Source organism: Ruditapes philippinarum, unplaced genomic scaffold (genome assembly GCF_026571515.1).
Source record: "Ruditapes philippinarum isolate M1 unplaced genomic scaffold, ASM2657151v2 ctg207_1_1_1_1, whole genome shotgun sequence".
In the NCBI taxonomy this organism is placed as follows: Eukaryota; Metazoa; Mollusca; class Bivalvia; order Venerida; family Veneridae; genus Ruditapes; species Ruditapes philippinarum.
Genome location: NW_026859581.1, coordinates 444,520 through 465,779, shown reverse-complemented (window position 1 = coordinate 465,779; position 21,260 = coordinate 444,520). Strand labels below are relative to the sequence as shown.

The 21,260-nt window shown below is 31.7% G+C and overlaps 1 protein-coding gene across 1 annotated transcript in view; it reads left to right on the top strand.

The window, feature by feature from the left end:
• Positions 1–21,260, top strand: part of LOC132757127 (uncharacterized) — a 61,776-nt gene that overhangs the window by 1,561 nt on the left and 38,955 nt on the right. Inside the window, exons 3-31 of the mRNA XM_060748324.1 lie at positions 234–272; positions 742–833; positions 1,807–1,920; positions 2,519–2,861; positions 3,543–3,710; positions 4,182–4,455; positions 4,824–4,966; positions 6,361–6,475; positions 6,897–7,036; positions 8,071–8,199; positions 8,909–8,938; positions 9,283–9,397; positions 9,992–10,155; positions 10,663–10,749; positions 11,232–11,346; positions 11,745–12,025; positions 12,495–12,609; positions 12,996–13,141; positions 13,498–13,612; positions 14,108–14,268; positions 15,433–15,547; positions 16,124–16,332; positions 16,593–16,707; positions 17,439–17,665; positions 18,098–18,212; positions 18,910–19,070; positions 19,551–19,665; positions 20,010–20,285; positions 20,400–20,530. Of these exons, the coding sequence (XP_060604307.1) occupies positions 234–272; positions 742–833; positions 1,807–1,920; positions 2,519–2,861; positions 3,543–3,710; positions 4,182–4,455; positions 4,824–4,966; positions 6,361–6,475; positions 6,897–7,036; positions 8,071–8,199; positions 8,909–8,938; positions 9,283–9,397; positions 9,992–10,155; positions 10,663–10,749; positions 11,232–11,346; positions 11,745–12,025; positions 12,495–12,609; positions 12,996–13,141; positions 13,498–13,612; positions 14,108–14,268; positions 15,433–15,547; positions 16,124–16,332; positions 16,593–16,707; positions 17,439–17,665; positions 18,098–18,212; positions 18,910–19,070; positions 19,551–19,665; positions 20,010–20,285; positions 20,400–20,530 (4,350 nt within the window). The remainder of the gene's footprint in view (positions 1–233; positions 273–741; positions 834–1,806; positions 1,921–2,518; positions 2,862–3,542; positions 3,711–4,181; positions 4,456–4,823; positions 4,967–6,360; positions 6,476–6,896; positions 7,037–8,070; positions 8,200–8,908; positions 8,939–9,282; positions 9,398–9,991; positions 10,156–10,662; positions 10,750–11,231; positions 11,347–11,744; positions 12,026–12,494; positions 12,610–12,995; positions 13,142–13,497; positions 13,613–14,107; positions 14,269–15,432; positions 15,548–16,123; positions 16,333–16,592; positions 16,708–17,438; positions 17,666–18,097; positions 18,213–18,909; positions 19,071–19,550; positions 19,666–20,009; positions 20,286–20,399; positions 20,531–21,260) is intronic.

Genomic DNA, 21,260 nt, shown 5'->3' with positions numbered 1-21,260 from the left:
AATTGATATCAAATGATAACTGGTATCAGATCCTATGTATAATTCATATACATGTATTCCAAAGTCAAGGATCTAGTTCTAAATAAGTTAAATCTAATTAAAAATAATAATAATTCTAATAAAAAACTTTGTACATCTGATGTCATCTTTGTAGGTCATGTGTCACTCCTAACAAACTTGATCTACATATATACCATTTGATTTATGACTGAAAACTTTCCTTTGTATTTCAGAATTGCCTCCAAACCCCCACACACTTCCTGCCCCTACAGGTTTGTTTTCATAATACTATTTATATGAAACACACTATTTTAAATGCTTCTTTGTTCAACAACAATATTATAACAATCAGCAGTTTTCATTCATCTGCATGTTATTTTTTTATGGAAAAATTGACACATTTGATAACCTGATCACATGCCAGGAATTTGAATGAAGAACAGAGAATTTGTCAGAATAATGCATACATTCTTTACTTGGTATAATTGTATAGAACACATTATCTTCAGTATAGATAGCAAAGGCAAGAAATGTTTAAACTTCTGTTAAAGTTATTTTCATAAGCACATACTTTGAGTTGTATAGAGCTTTTTGGGCATGATTTTACAACAGATGGCATTAAGACATATCTAACATACCTTTATTGTCTCTAGATAATCATACTTTATCTGTTCATTGCTCATTGTCTTTGGATAATCATACTTTATTGCTGAATGTACCATATTTTCTATCATAATTCAGGATGTCTTAAAAAAGCTGATCTTGTATTCATGGTGGACTCTTCAAGCAGTGTTGGAAATACTAACTTCCAAAAACTGGAACATTTTCTTAAGGTAATAATAAAAATTGATCAACAAAAGACTATTGATCATCCTTTTATAAGTTAATGGAATATCATTACAAAAAAAAAAGTTTTATGTTTTATAGTTTAAATAAGTGTGAAAATGTTTATAAAAATGAAACATCAAGGGAAACATCCAGACCTATCTAATAAATTGTATTATATAACATTTACATAATACAGTTTGTTTAGTAACTTTCTGGGGAACTGATCTTTTTTTTGAGTTTACAAAGTGATTAGCATAATTTTAACTTTTATATTCTCAATAAGTATTATTTACAAATTGTGAAAATTAACTGTTTTTGTTTATTTTCATCTCTGAATGTTTTAAGCAACAATAATAACTAGCCTGTGTCACTATTCAGTACTGTTAATCTCTGACACTGATTCAATGTTCAACTGCTAATTGATATGCCAAGTGCACTTGTTCTGCACTGATCGCATCGGTAAATTCAGTCACAGCTCAAAGCCAGCCAATATTAACTTGCCTGTGTCACTTTTTAGTGCTGCCTAAACTGAGACACCTTTTAAAATGTTTGACTGCTTATGTTTTAGTCAATTAGTCATATGAAAGCAAATCCTGAAAGGAACAGTACAATTCCAAATTCTTAGCAATTAAGGGGATGTGTCAATTAACCAGTGATTTTAGTGATGTAAGGTTGAACATGTGACTGTCTTTAGTAATGACATCTTGCTAGTTTAAAGAAAAGGGAATGTGTGTGTATGGGTGTGTGTGATGATGCTTGTGGGTGTTTAGTTTGTTAAACCCTTGCCATTGGAATTAACCATATTGGGCTAGCAAGTCAGTCTAATATCTTAACACATTGTATTGTACACTGGGTATATACTGGTGAAAATGTTTAAACATTTCTCACCTATCATAAGCTATAATTCATATCTACATAAAGGAAACACTTAATATTCTTACCAATATACACGTATATCACTATATGTTTTATTTGAAGGATGTTGTATCTAAAATTGATGTTGCACCAAACAAAGTACATGTTGGAGTGGTCAAATATGCAAGCTACCCAACCACAGAATTTTCTCTTGTCCAACATCAGAACAGACCTTCGGTAAGGTTACTGGGTACATCTTTCTACAGTTATTAACAAGTTCAGTCCCCAGCAATTCAAATTATCGGGGTTGGACTGTAACCTGCTCTTCGGTAAGGACTGGATCAAAGAACCAAAGACTGGCATTTTATACCACTGTTAAAACAGTTGAATTGGAAATCACTTTGAAAAGCTAATCATCCCATTATGATTTTTATGATATTTTTGACAGTTTAAGATTTTTGACCCTTTTATAATTAAATGATAGATTATTGATTAAAATTTAAGTATTTATTGATGACATTTTCAACTTTTTATACAAAGCTAATGCAATAACTGTTAAAGATTCAATACATGAATTTGTAGATTTTTCTTAATCTTATATTTTTAACTGATCTTTAACTTAAGAAATGAGTGATACTAGGTAAATTCCTTCCTTATATTTTTTAAAATAATAAATGCCTGTAGAATAAATATCAAGGAAGATTTAAGCTTCCAGTATTTAAAAATCTGTTTGTCAGAGCATTTTCTATGAATAGTTTCTATCATAAAATCAATTTTGATTGGACTTTTACAATGACAGTATTGTTGGCATGAATGTATACTTTTTGGTTTCCAGGTTATGAAAGCCATTGAAGGTATGACATATCTTGGTGGGGGAACCAATGATGCCGATGCTATGCAATTCACAGGACAACAAGTTTTCAGCCAGAATCATGGGGCACGTGGGGAGGTTCCCAGAATAGCAGTGCTTCTCACCAATGGTGGCTCTTCTAATCCTGGGGCTGCTGTTACAGCTGCTGACAAAATGAGATTAGAGAGCATTGGAGCTATTGTTGTTGATGTTGGAAATAATGCTAATCCTAGTAGAATTGCTGATACAAAAGATAGTTACTTCAATGTCAGATCATATGATGATTTAGATAGCATCACAGACAAACTTATTGAACAAATGTGCAAAGGTCATTATAATCATTTTTTAATTCTTTTCTTTTTTTTCAGTCAAAAAAACTTTTTCCAAGATTTTCATATTTAATTATTGATTATTTTTTGCTGACAGAATTGAACTGAAAGGATTTTTTCAAAATAAACATTCTGTCTGGAACAACATGCCAAAGTTCAAGGTTACGTTTGAGGGTCAAAGTTTTGAGCCACAAAATTTGTGTCCACTCTGTAAGATTTTAACTGCTTAAAGAATGTTTAAGCTATGTAGAAAAAATGTCTTTGAGGTGATATTTTACTAAGACTCAACACTCTTGGTGCTCTGCTTTAAGGTCAAGGTCACAGGTAAATAGCTTGAATGTGCAGTAAAGTGTCTACTTTTTATCTCTTACACCTTACACTGTGTTTGAAGAATTTTAATAATATGTGAGTGAAATGTTTATCTTATCAAATGAACATTAAGAATCTAGTCTGGCCCTGTTTTTCTTCTTCTTTTTTTTCTATTTGTCCATCTAAGGAGCTTTTGTAATATACTTGATATTTTGTTTATGATATTCAGTACAGGTTTGACTGTACAGTTGATAATATAGACGTGTAATATTGTATATGTTTTACATTTTTCTTAAATACAATACTCACTTATAGTACATGTAATTTTTTGTCTTCAACTGAATTTACAAATTTTGAATATTTTATTTTAGTGAATCGGACTCAGCCATCACTTACAATAAGTTCTCCAGGAGGTAAGCTGCCAGTAGACCCATGTCAAGACAAAGCAAATAACTGTGACCAATATGGAACCGATGTTTGTTCAAACTATGGACAATGGGCACAGACCAATTGTGCAAAGACATGTGGTTTTTGTACACGTAAGCATTTACTAAACATAAATGATAAAAAACTATTGATTACAAAAATATTTTTTTTTTGATGAAACTAAAAACATACATGTATTTACATATTTTCTAATTTGTTTCTGTTAAAAATTTCTCTGTCTAAAGTTTGGAAACTTATTTAAAGTCTTAGACATTTTCAAAATTGAGAATTAAGAGAAATAATAATTTCAGAGAAATAATAATAAAAACTGAAATCTTGTTTTATATTACAATGAATGATAGATAATTTTCCAACCTAATGTTTTATAACATGTTTTTGACAATTATGATTTGTGCTGACCAAATGAATTCATTTCATCAAAATTGTTTAAAATAAGAGTTATGGTAAATATTGGCATAAAGACAAAATTATTGACAATATATAATGAGAGCTTTTTCAATGAATTTCTCTTACAGTGTATGATATAGTCTAATCCAGCTTTTCTGTTGTTGATACATTTACAGCACTTTATACAGTTGCCCCTCCTAAATGCTCTGACTCCTCATCCAGCTGCGCAAGCCAAAGTTTAGCAGATTGTTCCGTACCAGGATCGTTTGTTCAGCTGAACTGTCAGGAATTTTGCGGTCTTTGTTCAGACAATACAAGCAGCACAGGGTACTATGGGAAATGCTCGTACAAGGGAAAGTTGTACAGTACTGGAGAGAAATGGGTAGACGGATGTGATTATGAATGTTTATGTGAAGACGGCAACACTGGCAGATACAAATGTAACAATAGGTAGGGCCTTCTTGTCTTAAACATTATTTTAAAACATTTTGCTGTTACAATTATAGATAATACAGTAGATACTGATAGTCATCTTCTTTTGTGTTAATATTGTAAAATTACATGTAAGTTGGACTTATGATAGAATGTTATTAACTCTAATCGATGCCTGGAAAATGATTTGCAAGGTTTTTCCTGATTTCTACGGCATATAAAGCTGAAAGTTTGCAGTTAACCATAACTAGTGGATCTCTATATTATTTCTTACTTGATGATCAACCCTTCAAAAAGCAAAATTGCGATCTCACTTGCTAAACATTTGAACTTTGTCTGATAGCTTTCAATATAATCTTTTTTATATCATATTATTCTGATTGCAGATGTCCAGTGTATAATAATCTACCAGGGGACTGTACTCTTACCTCACATCCTGATGATTGCTGTTTACAGCCAGTGTGTAACTTTAACCCTACCATCAATATTCAACAATCTAGTGGCCATGCTGTCACATCCAATGGAATCAGTGAGTGTTTATTTTGGCTGTTAATTTAAATCATTAATTTAGTGAAAAACTGTTCCTTGTTGAACACCTTTGAATACTATTGGTAATAGTATGACTTAATTGTCTGTGGCACCAGTATAAAGCTAATCCAGTCTTCACCTCCATGGTCTTTGACCAGACTCTGTCAGAATGCACTGGCTTTCATGTACTTTGATACATTTGCCTCCATGTCCTTTGAACTTTATACTGCTAGCTGCTCAATTATAGCTTTTTTGCCTACCAAAATTGAAGAAAAAAGAAGTTAAGAAGTATAAATATAAAACTTTCTATACTGCAGTTTATAAAATTTTTAATCTGGCTCTTGTACAAAAATACTCAGGGCAAGTTTATAATTATAGTCTTTAATAGGTAGGACAGTTGAGCATTTTAAATAATTAGTTTATACTGAGCATAATTATGCAACTAAGCTTTGTTTTATAGATTTCAAGATTTTATTGATAAGTCTTTAGGCCTCCGGCCCATAAACATTTACAACATATATATAATATACATACATAAACAGTGAGTGATACAGACATGATTAAATACAAAACTAACATTATTTCAGTATTCATTGAAAAATATCTAAGAAACTTTGTCTTTTATCTAATGCATAGAACAAATACATTGCAGTGTTTCTAATTTCATTTTCGTGAGACATTAATGAATAAAATTTAACAAGTGTTGGTAGCATTCTGTAATTTTCCGAAATATATTGGCAGCGTATATCATTATATAGAGGACAGATTAACATAAAATGGAATTTGTCCTCTATTGAAGTTTCACAATAAGGACATATACTTTCATCTCTACTTAAGCCATAGTGTCTACCTGTTTCAATAAGGAGATTGTGAACAGAGCATCTAAAAGAAGCAAAACATTTTCGAAATTTGACAATATCTAGGACATGTACATAATATTCAACTTATATGATGAATAATATGTCAATTTCTTATTAAGCATACATTTGGCACTCCAATTTTGTAGATATTGATCTTTTAGTCTATTGACATACAGATTCAAAAAATCATCATAAATAGTTTCATTTTGGTTTTCCCAAATATAGCCAAAACCATTACTAAATAAATTTTCTCTGATATCTGAAACCCAATTTTTCCTACCTATTGTATCATAATATAATAGCATATTATAACATAATTTAGGATATCTATCGTTTGGCATTTTTAACAGTCTTAGCCCATTATTTAATACAATTTTTTGATTATACATAGCATCATAATGGAAATAAGCCTCACTTATACAGAGTACATGCAGATAACCCTTGTAGAGAGCATATGCAAATTAGCTCCCTTTCATTATTCATTATATATTGAATTTTGACTTGTGTGTTAAAGTTACACAATATTTATTTATAGATGTGTGTGTCTATAGAGGAAAACAATACTTACAGCGTCAGAGTTGGAGGGACGGCTGTGACTATCAATGTACATGTGTGAATGCCACAACTGGACTCTATCAATGTGACGATTTGTATGTACTGCCATTGTACAACTTTTTAAACACTTTTACCAAATTTGTCTCAATTTATTCTACTAAAATATGAACACTTTATTCATGAATGCTGGATACTAAAATAGGAATACTCTTTTTAAAAGCATTAATGCAAATTGAGTTGAAAGTTTGTGTTAAGCAAATGAAAATGCATAGAAATAATTATTGTACATGTAATAGTAATATTTTTCACAACCTGTTTGTTTATTATAAGCAATGGTCTAAGATAAAATCACAGTAATTGTTTCAATTTCATTTTACCTAACTATACTAGTATCAGTTAAATATTTTAGTAAAGTATTAAGTTGATAAAATTACAACATTTGAAATTTCTGCGTTATAATAATGCATTATAATAATGTATACTAGTATATTTTTTATGTATTTATATATAAAACAGATGTCCAGTATACAGCAGTATTCCACCTTACTGCCACCTGGAGCAACCTCTTGGTGAGTGCTGTAAGAAACCAGTGTGTGAGTTCAATACCCAGTCAGGAAGTTTTACAGGGTATGGCTCAATCAGTGGCTATGGTACAGGTAAGTTTCAATAAATATTCAATATATATAATTCCTACAAATATACAGATGTATGATCACTGTTTTATCATTTAGTTAAATGATATTTAAAGGTTTTTTAGGAGTATTAGTCACTCTGTATGTTCAAGAAAAGTGCAAATTAAAAAAGAAACAACAACCTCAGATTAATTGCAAGATGATTCAGCTTTAAAGATGCTGTACTTTTTCTAAATATGTGTTTTTTTTATAAAATCTACATTGAAGTGAACTCATTCTTACAGGAACTTGGTTTACTACATGAATCTTAGCCGTTGATATTTTTGCTTATTCCTAACATACGCGCTATTTCATAATCGATCGTGCTTTGATAATATCAACAATTTGCCGAACAGAAGCACATAAAAAATGACAGACTGGAACCCAGGCTACATGAGTCTTTATGTAGCATACTTATATTTTATGCAACTGTCTTTGATTTGATGTAGATTATACAGTATAAGCTCTGCAAAGCAACACCCATTGGGAGACCAAAGACCATAATTTTGTTTTTATCGAAAGGTGTTGCACTAGAGAGGTTAACTAATGTTGTGAGGTCTTACTGTGCATCTAGAATACTGCATTAAGATGTTTTTGGGATTAAAATAGGGTTTTTGTTACCATATGTTGATGTGATTATTATAAATAAAACTTTTGACCAGATTGACCAAACAAAGCTGTGATTGACCTTTAGCAATGATTAAAAAATTTCTTGTTAAAGATTGCACCAGATCACAATGACAATACATGTCTGTGTTAATATCGACAAAATATAAAGTAACCATGAAAAGGTCAAATAGCATTTTTTTTTCAAAAATAGTTTCAAAACAATTTGAAATATCTAAAAATTTGAAACTCACTCATGCCGAGTCAGCATAATGTATGTTGACCATTGTATGTAACTACCTGAAATCATTTGTTTTTACTAAAGCACATATTTTTTAAATCATGTTAGGTTGGCCCATTGCAATTAAAAAGTAATAAGTTTTAAACTAATTGTGAATCATTTCAATTGGCAGGTAAGAGCCCCACACAGCATGGAGTATGTACAGATATTGACAATAAATGTACAGAATATGGTAAAGATGTTTGTGTGACATACAGAGGCTGGGCATTGGTCAACTGTAGGAAGTTCTGTAATATGTGTGGTAAGTTAATCTACCTTGTCTGTCTGTCTGTCTGTCTGTCCTTTGGTGATAATTTAGTTGTGTATAACCAATACATGCATAAGAAAATGACTGCTTTTGATTGAATGCCTTTCCTGACCTAAGTACTCTCTAAGTGATCAAAGTTAAAAAAATATAGAATTTGTCTTGTGTATTCATCTGATCAGTGATATAAAATATGTATTCTTATTTGTTATACATGTATTCTCATATAGGGAGCAACTTGTCTAATACAATCAGTATTATATGAGCCAAACCAGCTTGAATACTGCACCTGCCATATTTTATTAATTGATAATGGGACAGTTTCAAAAACATTTTAGAAGTATTATACTTGTTAGTCATTCCCAGATATAAAGCAAGTTGTACAATACAATTCATTATTAGTCTGTGCTGATTCCTATGAGACCTTTAATGTTGAATGATAAAGATAACTTCAGAAGAATCTAATGTTTAATGATAGCATTGTATACATGTTTTGACTATAATGTCTTCCTAAAAAGTAGTAAAACAATATGTTATATAAAACAGGAATGATGTTAAAAGATCTGTAAAATACATCATAAAATGACCAACTTTGATCGATTTGCTTGATAATTTGAAACATCTATTTAAAAACAGATATAGTTTTATCACATACCCATGTTCATTGCATTAAAATTATTAATAAATGATTTTATTTTCTTCTTAGATGATGATTCTGCCCCAGTAGGACCAAAGGGTAGGTGTGAAAACCATAAATTTCAAATTTTACTTTTCTTGGCTTTTATACCTGCTAATTATTTCTCAGATCAATATATTTTACTGACCTTTTCCCCCATTAAAGCTGCAGCCAAAATGTTTTTAAAAATTCAAACTTGAGAAAATGAGTTTTTTTATAAAAGTAAAAAAAAGATTCAATACTCAAGTGATAATTTACATTTTATGTGTGATTAATGGCTGATGAAGTTAGTTACACAATTTCAGCTGAGTTAGAGTTAATACATTTAATGTATTAAACCTCATGTATCTATTATTTTAAGTACAAATCTCAAATTCTAAAGTGATAATTTGCTTTATATTTAGATCATTGTGTTTATGGTGGAATTATTCGTAACCAAGGTGATACATGGAATGCATCATGTGACACTGTATGTACATGTGAGAATGCAGCATATGGCTACTACAGGTGTAATAACATGTAAGTATTTGAATAAAAGGTATATTGATGTGTTTGATCAAAACTTTAAAGTATGTAATACATCATGTGCAGATTATATACCAATTCCAAGATATAGTTGTGAGTATAAATAATACAAATTGTAGGTCATTATGAATTGCAAATCAATATGAATTATATAAATTGCAAGTCAATATGAATTACAAGTTAATATGAATTATATAAATTGCAAGTCAATATGAATTACAAGTTAATATGAATTATATAAATTGCAAGTCAATATGAATTACAAGTTAATATGAATTATATAAATTGCAAGTCAATATGAATTGCAAATCAGTATGAATTATAAATTGCAGGTCAATATGAATTACAAGTCAATATGAATTATATAAATTGCAGGTCAATATGAATATCAAGTCAATATGAATAAAATAAATTTCAGGTCAATATGAAATGCAAGTCAATATAAATAATATAAATTGCAGGTCAATATGAATGAAAGTCAATACAAATAAAATGAAAATGATTTAAATATTATATAAATACTTTGTAGTCTATTTTATAGTTCATTCAACTTGTCTGATAACTATTTCTTTTGTATTGATGATAAAGATGTCCAACCTACAACAACTTACCCAGTGGTTGTAATGTGATAAAGAAAGCTGGTGAATGCTGCCCAGTGGCCCAGTGCCAGAATGGTTACTTTTATTCGTCATCTACTAACATTGGTTCACTTGCAAATGGCATGACAATTAATGTATTGAAGCCACCTGCAGGTAAGAAATCATGAACCTATAAAATATGTCAGTGAAAGTGTTTTGAATTTGACATCTCGGGATTACATGTTTTTGAAGTATTAACCGTAGGCTTGATGGCTGAATCTACATATGTAACTAGTGCAGACCAAGATCAGCAAGCACATCTGTAGGTCTTATCAGTGTCTGCACTGATCGCTGTTCAGTCAGTACTTATTTTGAAGATTTTCCTTAAAAGTTTTTGTTTTTTTCTTATTGAAAGATTGACAAGTCCATTTAAGATATTTAGCATGATTGCTGTTAAAGATTTTTTTGTGGTCAACTTTCAATCACTACAATCACTATTTGGCATAGTGGTATATGTCAAATTTTGCATCCACACCTCTGTACGGTGATTGTTTATTATTGTAATTCTACATGTGAGTCAGAAATTTAATGTTTAAAGTATGAAGTTAATCATGATTTATCTGTGTCACATGTGTTTTATATGTCAGTAAGATAATATAAAATTGGATGGATCTCTTTTAGGAATGACTGCAGTACAGCCAACTTTACCATCAGGGGAGGTAATTCCTCTTGGAGGAGGCAGCACTGGCTTTACACCTCCTAAGATATGTAAGTGTATAAATTTACCACTATTAAGTATTTTCCACATATAAATTCCTGCATAATATCAACAAAATATTTTCTGACATCTTTACAATTTTGTAGTAACAAAATTTGGCTTTAAAGTGCTAGTTTGTTATTGAAATAGATCACTTATTTTGGATAGATCACTTATTTTGGCATATTTTTAACATATTGTAATGAGATAATTTTCGTGAGATAATACAAAAAAAAATGATGAAGGAATAATGTAATGAGATAATACTATCTATTTGACTAGCTTCAGGAATGTTGGTGATTTTCCTTAGGTGCCCATTCGAGCCTGAAATAAGGCACAGAGGAGCTCCAGAGGTCTCCCTTCACCAGTAAAGTTGGAAAGTCACCATATGACCTTTACAGACTGTTGGTGTGACATTATTAAAAACCCAACAAACAAACAAAATAAAAAGGAGTAAAAAAAAAGGATAATAATAAAATTGTTTACATTTCAGATGGTTGTTTGTATAAAGGACAGTTGTATATACAGGATCAGGCATGGGAAGATGGTTGTCAATTATCTTGTATATGTAAAGATGCCAACTCTGGACTCTATTCATGTCGACAGAAGTACTAACATTATTATCTATATAGATTATATGAGTTTAATTTAACATTGAATTTTAGATTATTTTTATAATTTTGTATAATTCAAACATTGCTGTAAGACTTATGAATACGAACATTGAACCTTTCGGTAATTATTTGTTTTATAAGTTTATTGTTTTTCTAGTAGTTTTTGCCATTCAGATAATCAAAATACATTTTTTTCTCAAATTTCATGTAAAACCCACAGAACTTGAGAAATTATAAAAGAATAACTTATAATTAATGAATGTTTTGATTGACCTGAACATATAGCAGTTTAAAACAGTTTTTGTTTAGAAATCTATGCATATTATTAAAGTGGCAAAATGACATGTTTATCTACTTCGTAGCTCATGCAATGTTATTTTCTTTTTTCATAGATGTCCTAGTTACCCAGCATTACCAGCCTCGTGTAAACTGGTCCCAGATGTCAATGATGAATGCTGTCAGACCCCACAATGTGGGCTCGATCCTATCACCCAGAAAGTTCCAGTTCCCATGCCTGTGTTTAGACCTGCCATACAGACTCATGGTGCAGTAAAACCTCCAGGAGTGAAGGACACAGACTACGGTCACTATTCTATGACAGTTTATCTGGCACAAACTGGTATGACTCCGCCACCACCCACAGCTCCACAGATTGTACCAACCGGAGGCATAGGTAAATGCATTTTTTAATCTTATGAAATACTGTTAATCACTTCATATTCGCGTGATCTATATTTCGCGAAAACCCCATTCCTGAATTATTTCGTGTATTCATGAATTCTCGAGGGCATGGTCAAAACTTTAAATTCGCGATTTGTTGTATTTTATCTCTGCAGTAAAGCAGGGTATAATGTCTTAACTATGTTAATATCATACTGTGCAAAACTTATTGACAATTAACATACATGTACCTGTAATGTTGTCCCATTAAGTGACATTGTGGTAGATAGTGGCATCTATCTGAAAGCATTTTCTTGAAAAAAATACTAATGTCAGTACATGTATTTTGTTTTATGATTACTCGATATATTTTGCAGTTGAATAGAATGATAAACTCACATGAAAAGTCAGTATACAAATGCATTATGTTTAACATGTAATTTTCGAAGAATTCACATAAATGATTTTGTAATTATTTGCAGGATTTTGTACATACAATGGAAAACAATACAAACAAGGGGAATTATGGGAAGATGGCTGTAATTTTAACTGCATATGTGAAGATGCCAGTAGGGGCCATTATAATTGTCTGGAAAAGTAAGTGTGAAAAAACGAAAACCAGTGGCTACAAATTTGTGAATTTATTATTCTTTAAATCATAGCAAGCAATTATGCTGTTTGTTAATTTATTGACTGTTGAAAGTTTATAAAGCATAGTGTTTAAACTGTTGCTTGCAATGTTACTTTTTCCTATAGACTTGTGTGCTGCTTGAAGCTGTTTAATATACTGAGCCATGTATCTTGACAAAAACTTTTATACCTATTGATATGACGAAACTTACTAATTTTGATTTTTTAATTCTACAATGATTTATAATGCTACTTTTTATTTCAATTTATTCTTGACAGACTATATAAATATTTATAGCAATATTATAAGATACTGTAGTTTTTATAAAGACTTCTACAATTGTTTTACACAGATGCGTACATTACGATACATTGCCAGAACATTGTTATCTGAAAACAGACCCAGTCAACCCGTGCTGTGATGTCCCAGTCTGTAATATACCGGTTAATTTTGGAGGTCATTTTGGTGAAGTTACAACAACCCTCAAACCAACAGGAGGTTTGTAAAAATAAGTTAAACAACTTTATTAAGCTATATTTAGACATTAATTAATTATTTAGAAATATATCATTTATTGGCATAAGTTAAGATTTGATTGTCTGAGATGTAAGTCGAAGTAAACCTCTGTCTTGTTAGTTTAATGTTTGGTTACAACTTTCAAGGAACAAGGTCTGAATTAGTTTTCTGAAACTCTTTCATTTTCACCCTTAACAAATCTTCATTAGAGTTTATTTACTTATAATCGCCAACCCTAATTTTTTAGTAAGAACATAATGTATATTTTAACTTGACTGTAAATCAAGAGTTTTATTTTGCGATGTTTTCAATATTAAAATATTTCTTTTTTTTGGTAGATCATTGTGTATATGAAGGACAGAAGTACCTTCAAGGACAAACATGGTTTGATGGTTGTAGTTATAAATGTACATGTGAAGATGCTACCAACAATATTTACAGATGTCTCAGCAGGTAATATAAATAAAACATACTATTTCTGTTTTGGTGATTTTGGTAGAAACTATGCTTCTTGTTTTTGTTTCTCCGACTTGTTCATTTGGGAAAGTTCTATTTGTTCATTGCACATTTGTATTCTGCTTGGTCAGCCGGGGCAGAAGACACTGTAACATTTTGTAGGAAAACATTTTAACTATAGTTTACCATATTCTTACCAGGAGACTGACACTGTTAGTCGATTCTTCATCATCAAGATTGGTATACAGTTCATGGGCCATATTCCTCCTAATATATTTCACAAATAAGTGATAAGACATGGTTTTGATGTAAATTGTAAAATTGAGACAGCACAGACACAAGTGTTTAACAACTTGTTATCTGAATCAGATAGTATCAGATCAAAAAGTTCTTATAATTGCCACAGACCTATAAGAGTCCTCCTTTGTTGGAATGTAATCATTTTCCACATATTAAAAAGAAAAGAAGTAAAAAATATGTGTGTGTTTGCAGATGTTTGGAGTATGAAAATGTAGCTGAGAGCTGTAGATTCATACCTGATCCACGTGATCCAGGATGCTGCGTGATGCCAGAGTGTCCAACAACCGGAACACCAGACCCTTACCCGACACCGGCAATACCAGGAAAATACACTGGACATAGTATGACAACAGGTTAGTTCATGGAATGAAAGTGTGGCTGTCAAAAGTTGTTAAGAATAAATTTTGGCATTTTCAGCTTGTCTGTTTTGAAGAAGAAGTCAAGCTATTCATAATCATCATTGTGCAAATTTGTTTATGTATTTGAACATTTTAAAAATTATCAACATTAAACCTAGAATACTTGCTTATCATGACAAGGTGCACTCGTTAAACAAGGGGCATGACTCTGAAAGCAATATTTTTTGAAGTCATGCCCCTTTTTAACTAAGAATTTTTAACATATGAGTGTTTAAATGTGGCATGGGGTGCTCTTGTTAATCTATATTACTACATTATTATCTGTGATATTGATTATTAATATATTGTGTGGCCTGAACGTAAATGTCAATACAGTTAGATAAGGCCCCCACGGTTACGCGTTTAAACGGATTCGTTTCGATTTCAGTCGAAAACGTTTACAATAATTTTAACCGTTTAATCGAAATGACCATATTGTCTTACAAAATATCCCAATCATTGCCGTAATCATGAATTTTATCAATTTTAATTGGTTTATTCCAAAGTAAAATAGGTATTTACAACCCTCCACACACCATTACCGTGCACTAATCGTGACATAATATATTGGTAAAGTTAATTATCCTTTGATCTTTCAAAAGAGCGAAACAGGGATACAATGCAGAAAATGTGTGTGGACTCAATCTTGATGAGCCCTGAACATTAAATTATTTGTAAATAAAAAGTAAGTCATCATTTGGAGACTTGAATACATGGTGCAGTATAGTTAAAAAAAGTTACATCGTTTAAACGGTATCGTTTCGGTTCTTAGCAATCGTGTAAACGTTTACAAAAATATGTAAACGTGGGAGCCTTACAGTTAGACCTGCTCTGTTGAAATATCTAACTATAATATAACTTTACATATTGATGAAACTGTGTATCCTGTTTTGTGTATATGTCATGGTGGCCAAATATAATACAATAAGAAATTAAAATAAATTTAAACCAATTTGTTACTTTTGATTGTTGCAAATTAAAAGTATGTCTTGTTCATTACCAGTTTAGCATGGTATTATATACATATATGTTAGAATTTTCTTCACAGATTAGTATTTTACTAGCTTTTATATACTAGTATAATCATTATTATGTTAAAATATGTTAATATTTCACTAGGTTTTTGTGAGTACAAGGGGTCACATTACGGTCAAGGTGAGCAGTGGAAAGATGGCTGTGACCTAACTTGTCAGTGCACAGATGCTCAGTCAGGGTTTTACAGATGTACCGAAATGTATGTCCATCTTATTACATATATACTTTTTTTTTTTGGTTTTGAAAATATCATTATAAAGAAAGTGTTTGTTTGTGAATGAACTGAATTTGAAGTTTTTTTTTTTAACAATTTAAACTGTGATGAAAAGAATGCTTTCTTAGGATGTTATACACTAATGGATAAAATTTGTCACATGATGGCCTGACACAAATAAATAATAAATAGATTATGATTTGTATTTTACTGTGCTGTTAAACTATTTTGTCTTAAAACCCCATGGACACTGCGGAATTTAACCATTAACCTCAAAATTACCTAAATATCTTAATTGGACTTGTCCATCTTTTAATTTAGTCAAAACGATTCATCATTTTAAGGGAAAATTTCATTATATGTACAGACTGAATGAATAGCAAACAGTGCAGACCATGATCAGATGACAAAGATGTGCTGGCTGATCTTGGTCTGCACTGTTGGTATGGGTAGAATCTGATGGCAGGCTATGAGTTAACCATTGCTGCCACAGTGACAGCTCTTTATTCTAATAATGACTTTCAATATTTGCACTAAAATGTATTTTCTACTTGTTTTCAGTTGTCCTCGTTACACACAAATTCCACGCTACTGTAAATTAGTCACCGATTTTACCAACCCGTGCTGTCAGACTGTGAGATGTGAATTCCCTGCAACTACTGGCTCAATCACAGGAAGTATGACCCCTAGCACCATGCGTATACCTACGCCAAAGACCTCTGGTCAGACACCTTCATTCGTTACAGGAACATACCCAATACCTCACTACAGTGAGTGGTATTTTCTATATTTCATGCCAAAAATATATTGTATATTGTACATGCATGGAATTCAGGTCCAATGTAAATATGTTGCCACATACTTAATATATTGAATTGCTACCTAAAATATTTACTATATTTTATCAGTTTTTGGGGTATTGTTTGATTTATCTGTCTACCTTCCATTGAGTCAAACCCATGCTGAGGATATATAGGATTGCATTGAAATTATTATGTCACAATGCATTAAACTTAAATTTTATTTTCAGAATATTGTGTGTATAAGCAAGTTCAATATAGTGAGGGTCAGACATGGAATGATGGATGTGAATTCACCTGTAGATGTGATGATGCAGACAAGGGACTTTATACATGTAATCAAAGGTTAGTACTATAACCTGTTGAGCAGCAACAGCAATGATACAAATACTTGCCTTTGGCACCAATATAAACCCTGACAAGCCTGTAGGGTCCATTCATTGTTGATCAGTGTCAGAAGTGTTGTGGCTGTTAAATTTAGTATTTTTTCTCAACCCTTCATGGACAATTTCCAATTCTAAGACAGGTCTTTTATATATAAAAAAGGTATTGGACAGTATTAACTCTTTACCTGCTGGAAGTGATTATTAGCCTTTGCCATCATCATAAAGTGAGGCCATCCTTCATGTCCATGCAGTCTGACATAAGGTTCTATACTGTTGGCTGACTATCTTTATCTTTATATCTTGATATTTCCGAATTGATACCAAAAATGGAAGCTGGAAAAATATCCATTTAGGAAATTCACCAGGTTAAAGTATAATTATCAAATGCAATGATCTTCCTAAAATACCAAGACTGGTCTACAAAAACCTTTGTGTCCAACAGATTGATACTGCTGGCTTTTCATTTTATAGTATTAATTTTATATTCACATTATGTTACTGAACTTAAAAGGTTTGAATTGTAGCTATACCTCTTATGGAAACCCCAAGATTTTTATATAAATTATTTCTGAAACTGTCCATTTAATGTTTGATCTTATACTTTTAATGTTCAATCTCTTATCTAATCTTAAGAATGCTTTTTTTGCCATAAAAAAATTCATTTATAGATATACACTTTTCATTATTCAGATGTGCCTCCTATGAAGATAATGCAGATGGTTGTCAGTTGGTCACTGATCCGAGAGACTCCTGCTGTCTGGTACCCTCCTGCACACCACAACCTCAGTCTACCAGACATCCAGTCTCAGGGCCTACAGTCCCTACACCATACAAAATACCTACACTTAAACCAGGAACCATCACTGGTACAGCTAATAGGCCAACACTGAAACCAGACCTAACAGTCCCACCACTTAGTAAGTCAAAGTTAATCTACAAATAAAATATTTGAACCTGAACTTCAAAGTTTAAGTTGTTCTTACATTTCCTTAAAATCTCAATTCCACAAAAAGTACATCATGTTATTAATTTTTTCACAGAATTGTTTAAGATATTCATACAGATCTTGGCAAATACCATGGCTAGCAAGAGCAAATAGGTTAAAGGACAAGACCTTAGATTTTGTGAAGATGGTGATAGATCAATCTCATGCCCCTTGGGCAAGAATCTTTGTAGCAACAGCTCCATAACATGTTGCAGCAGATTATAACTACATGTAGCTTCTTCCCATTTGAATACAACTTTTTGGTCTATTTCATATTCAGAAATAAGATTTGATTTAGGTTTCAAAAACATGTTTAAATGTATGTTCATTATGTAACATTGTTTAAATCATGTGACTTTCATAGATTACTGTGAGTACAAAGGACAACAATACAAGTTGCACGAGAAATGGGATGATGGTTGTCAATGGCAGTGTGAGTGTGTAGATGATAAGATTGGGAAATATGCCTGCACAGAGAGGTTTGTGTTTTATTAGCTCAACTATACAAAAAGAGGGAAAGCTATTATATTCATCAAGGCATCAGCATCCCACTTTGGTTAAGGTTTTGCATACAAGTTGGTATCTCCAAAACTACTGAAGGGAATAGGTTGAAACTTCAAAAACTTATGTGAAAGCATAATAGGAGGTCACTATTCAATGCCCATAACTCTAACATGGATTTGGACAGAATTATTATTGCCTTTTTTCAACTTTGAAAATTCTACATTATCAAGGCTCATTTTTACAATGAAGCACTGAGAATAGTGTAGCATGCTATCTTACTGACAGCTCTTATAGACAGTTTATATTTTGGTTATATTACTGGAAATTCCCATTCTTCTATTATTGTCACTAAATATCTGAAAAACTGGAGGAAATATCACAATCTACCATAAGAAATTAATATCTTATTTGTAAATTGACTGTACCAAACTGACAAACAAAACGTGTGCCTTAAATTACCAAAGTAAGTTACCAATGACATAAATGACTTACATTAATTGTTCATTTCATTGAATACTTATTTTGTAAATTATGGTGAATTTTTATAAAATGAATCAGGCAAATATGTATTTGTAATTTCAACAACATTTTACCTCTATACTCTAATAATTACTTTCATAATGTGAGTTGTGTTTATCTTTGATTTGTACTTTTAATTACTGTTTATTACAGATGCCCACCACTTGTGAATTTACCATCAAATTGTCGACTTGTGAGAGATGTTGCTAATCCTTGCTGTAAAGTTCCAGTCTGTAATCCCACACCATTCCCGCCAACCACGCAGGGACCAGGTCTTCTTCCTCCATCTACAACTAAATCACCTAAACTAGAAAGTAAAGCAGTTTAATTATCAAATGATATGAGCCGCGTCATAACAAAACCAACATAATGGGTTTGCGAACAGCGGATGTGTAGACTGGTCTGGATCCTTGCTGGTCGCAAACGCACTATGTTGGTTTTGTCGTGACATGGCTCAAATGATATGATGATTTGTCAGATAAGCACAAAGAAAGTTTTAGCAGTTGTAACATTGTTGCAAGCTGATTTCATATTTATAGTCTCATGATTTATGCCTTCGTCATAAGCCTGCATTGAAATAAACATTATGTTTCTTTAAGTGGAGATTCCTAAATCATGGTAAGATCGGAAATTAGTAAAAATAAAAATTCTAAATTATCATGTTATTCTTAATTCTTAGTTAATTCTTTGAAATTGACTGAATGGTAATGTTCCATTTTAGGGAAGGCTTAAGAAAATGTATTCTCACTTAATGCCTTTATATTCAGTAGTAAGAAAATATATCATTGTTGCAGACGTATGTACATACAAAGGACAGACATATACACAGGGCCAGCAATGGTATGATGGTTGTGACTATGTATGTATATGCGAGAATAGCGAGCAAGGTGTTTACACGTGTAATGACAGGTGAGGTTGATCTCATTAAGTATAATGCTAGGTCAATGAATTATTAATTTTGTGACTTTGAATTTTTTATGCACCCTCTCAACATTTAACCTTGAAGTAAGGGCACCAACAGTCATCTTTTACCAGCAAAATTGCAGAGTCCCCACATCATCTTTTCTTCAGTCCTATATATGACTTGAAACGAAAAAGTGATGAGTGCTAAAAGACTAATCTTCTCTAAATAAATTACTGTAACATATTGTTTGAAACAAATTTAAAATTTAACATATTTATTTAATCAACTGATGTATAATTCATTTTTAAAGAGAATTTGTTAACATAAAGATTCTTTTTTGTTTTTCCAGATGTCCTAGTTTTCCCTCTCTACCTGCTGAGTGTTCACTGGTACCCAGTAGAAATGATCCATTATGCTGCAAGGAACCAAAATGCACATTTCCTCATGTCACAAATGACACAACTGGCTACTACATCCCATCTACCTTACCCACAGGTGTTGTCACAGGTGGGCGAGCAACATTACCTACACAGTTCACCATATCACCCCTTCCTTTATCTGTACAACCATCTGTTAGCCCACCATATGGAGTATCCACCATAAGTCCACCATATGGAGTATCCACCATTACCACATATGGATATAACATTAGCCGAGGGGATTTAAAACCTTTACCACCATAGGGAGAAAATCAAATTGGGCCCACCATATGGTATAAAACATTTACAATTGAGCCCACTGTTAGTCCACCGTATGGAGTATCAACTATTAGTCCACCATATGGAGTATCCACAATCAGACCACCATATGGAGTATCAACCATTAGTCCACCATATGGAGTATCCAGCATAAAGCCACCATATGCTAATGGTTAGTACTCAAAGTCCTTCAGTGACATTGTACAGTAAAAACTCTGAAAACCGGACCCTCTCGGGACTTGACCAAAAGTCCGGTTTTCAGAGGATTCCGGTTTTCAGAGGTTTTATACATTTATTAATAATAACAATGTGTTTGAACAATGACTTTGTTAAAACATTTTGTATTTACTTTTTAGCATATTTGTCCTAGTCATATTTTAATTTATTTTAGCAATAAATGTCTTAAGTAATTTTATTATGCAAATCCATGAATATAATTCAGAAAATCAGAAATTAAAACAACACATTGTCTAAAATATGTCTTTTTAATTGGCTTTTGAAATATGTAATTCATGGAATTTAGTATTACTATTTTTGCATATAGATCTAATAAATATCCAAACAAAGATCAATTTTTTGCCTAAACAAGAATCATTTTACAAAAGTTTCAAATTCTTTAAGACATTTAAAAACACAGCAAATTAAAAATATTTAGATAAATCAGGGAAAGGCACAATTATAATGAAAGAGCTATAATTTAATTGCCAATAAGAAATTAACACACACTAACAAGTGTTTTCACACCTGCATAAATAAAAAAGGTGATAATTTACTGGTAATTGAACATGACACCTGTTGAGATTATGTTTAGATCTACATTAAAGTACACAGAAAGTTGACACTTAAAATTGCTGTCCGGTTTTCAGAGGATTTTTTATGCATGTTAAGCATTAGAAGCCATA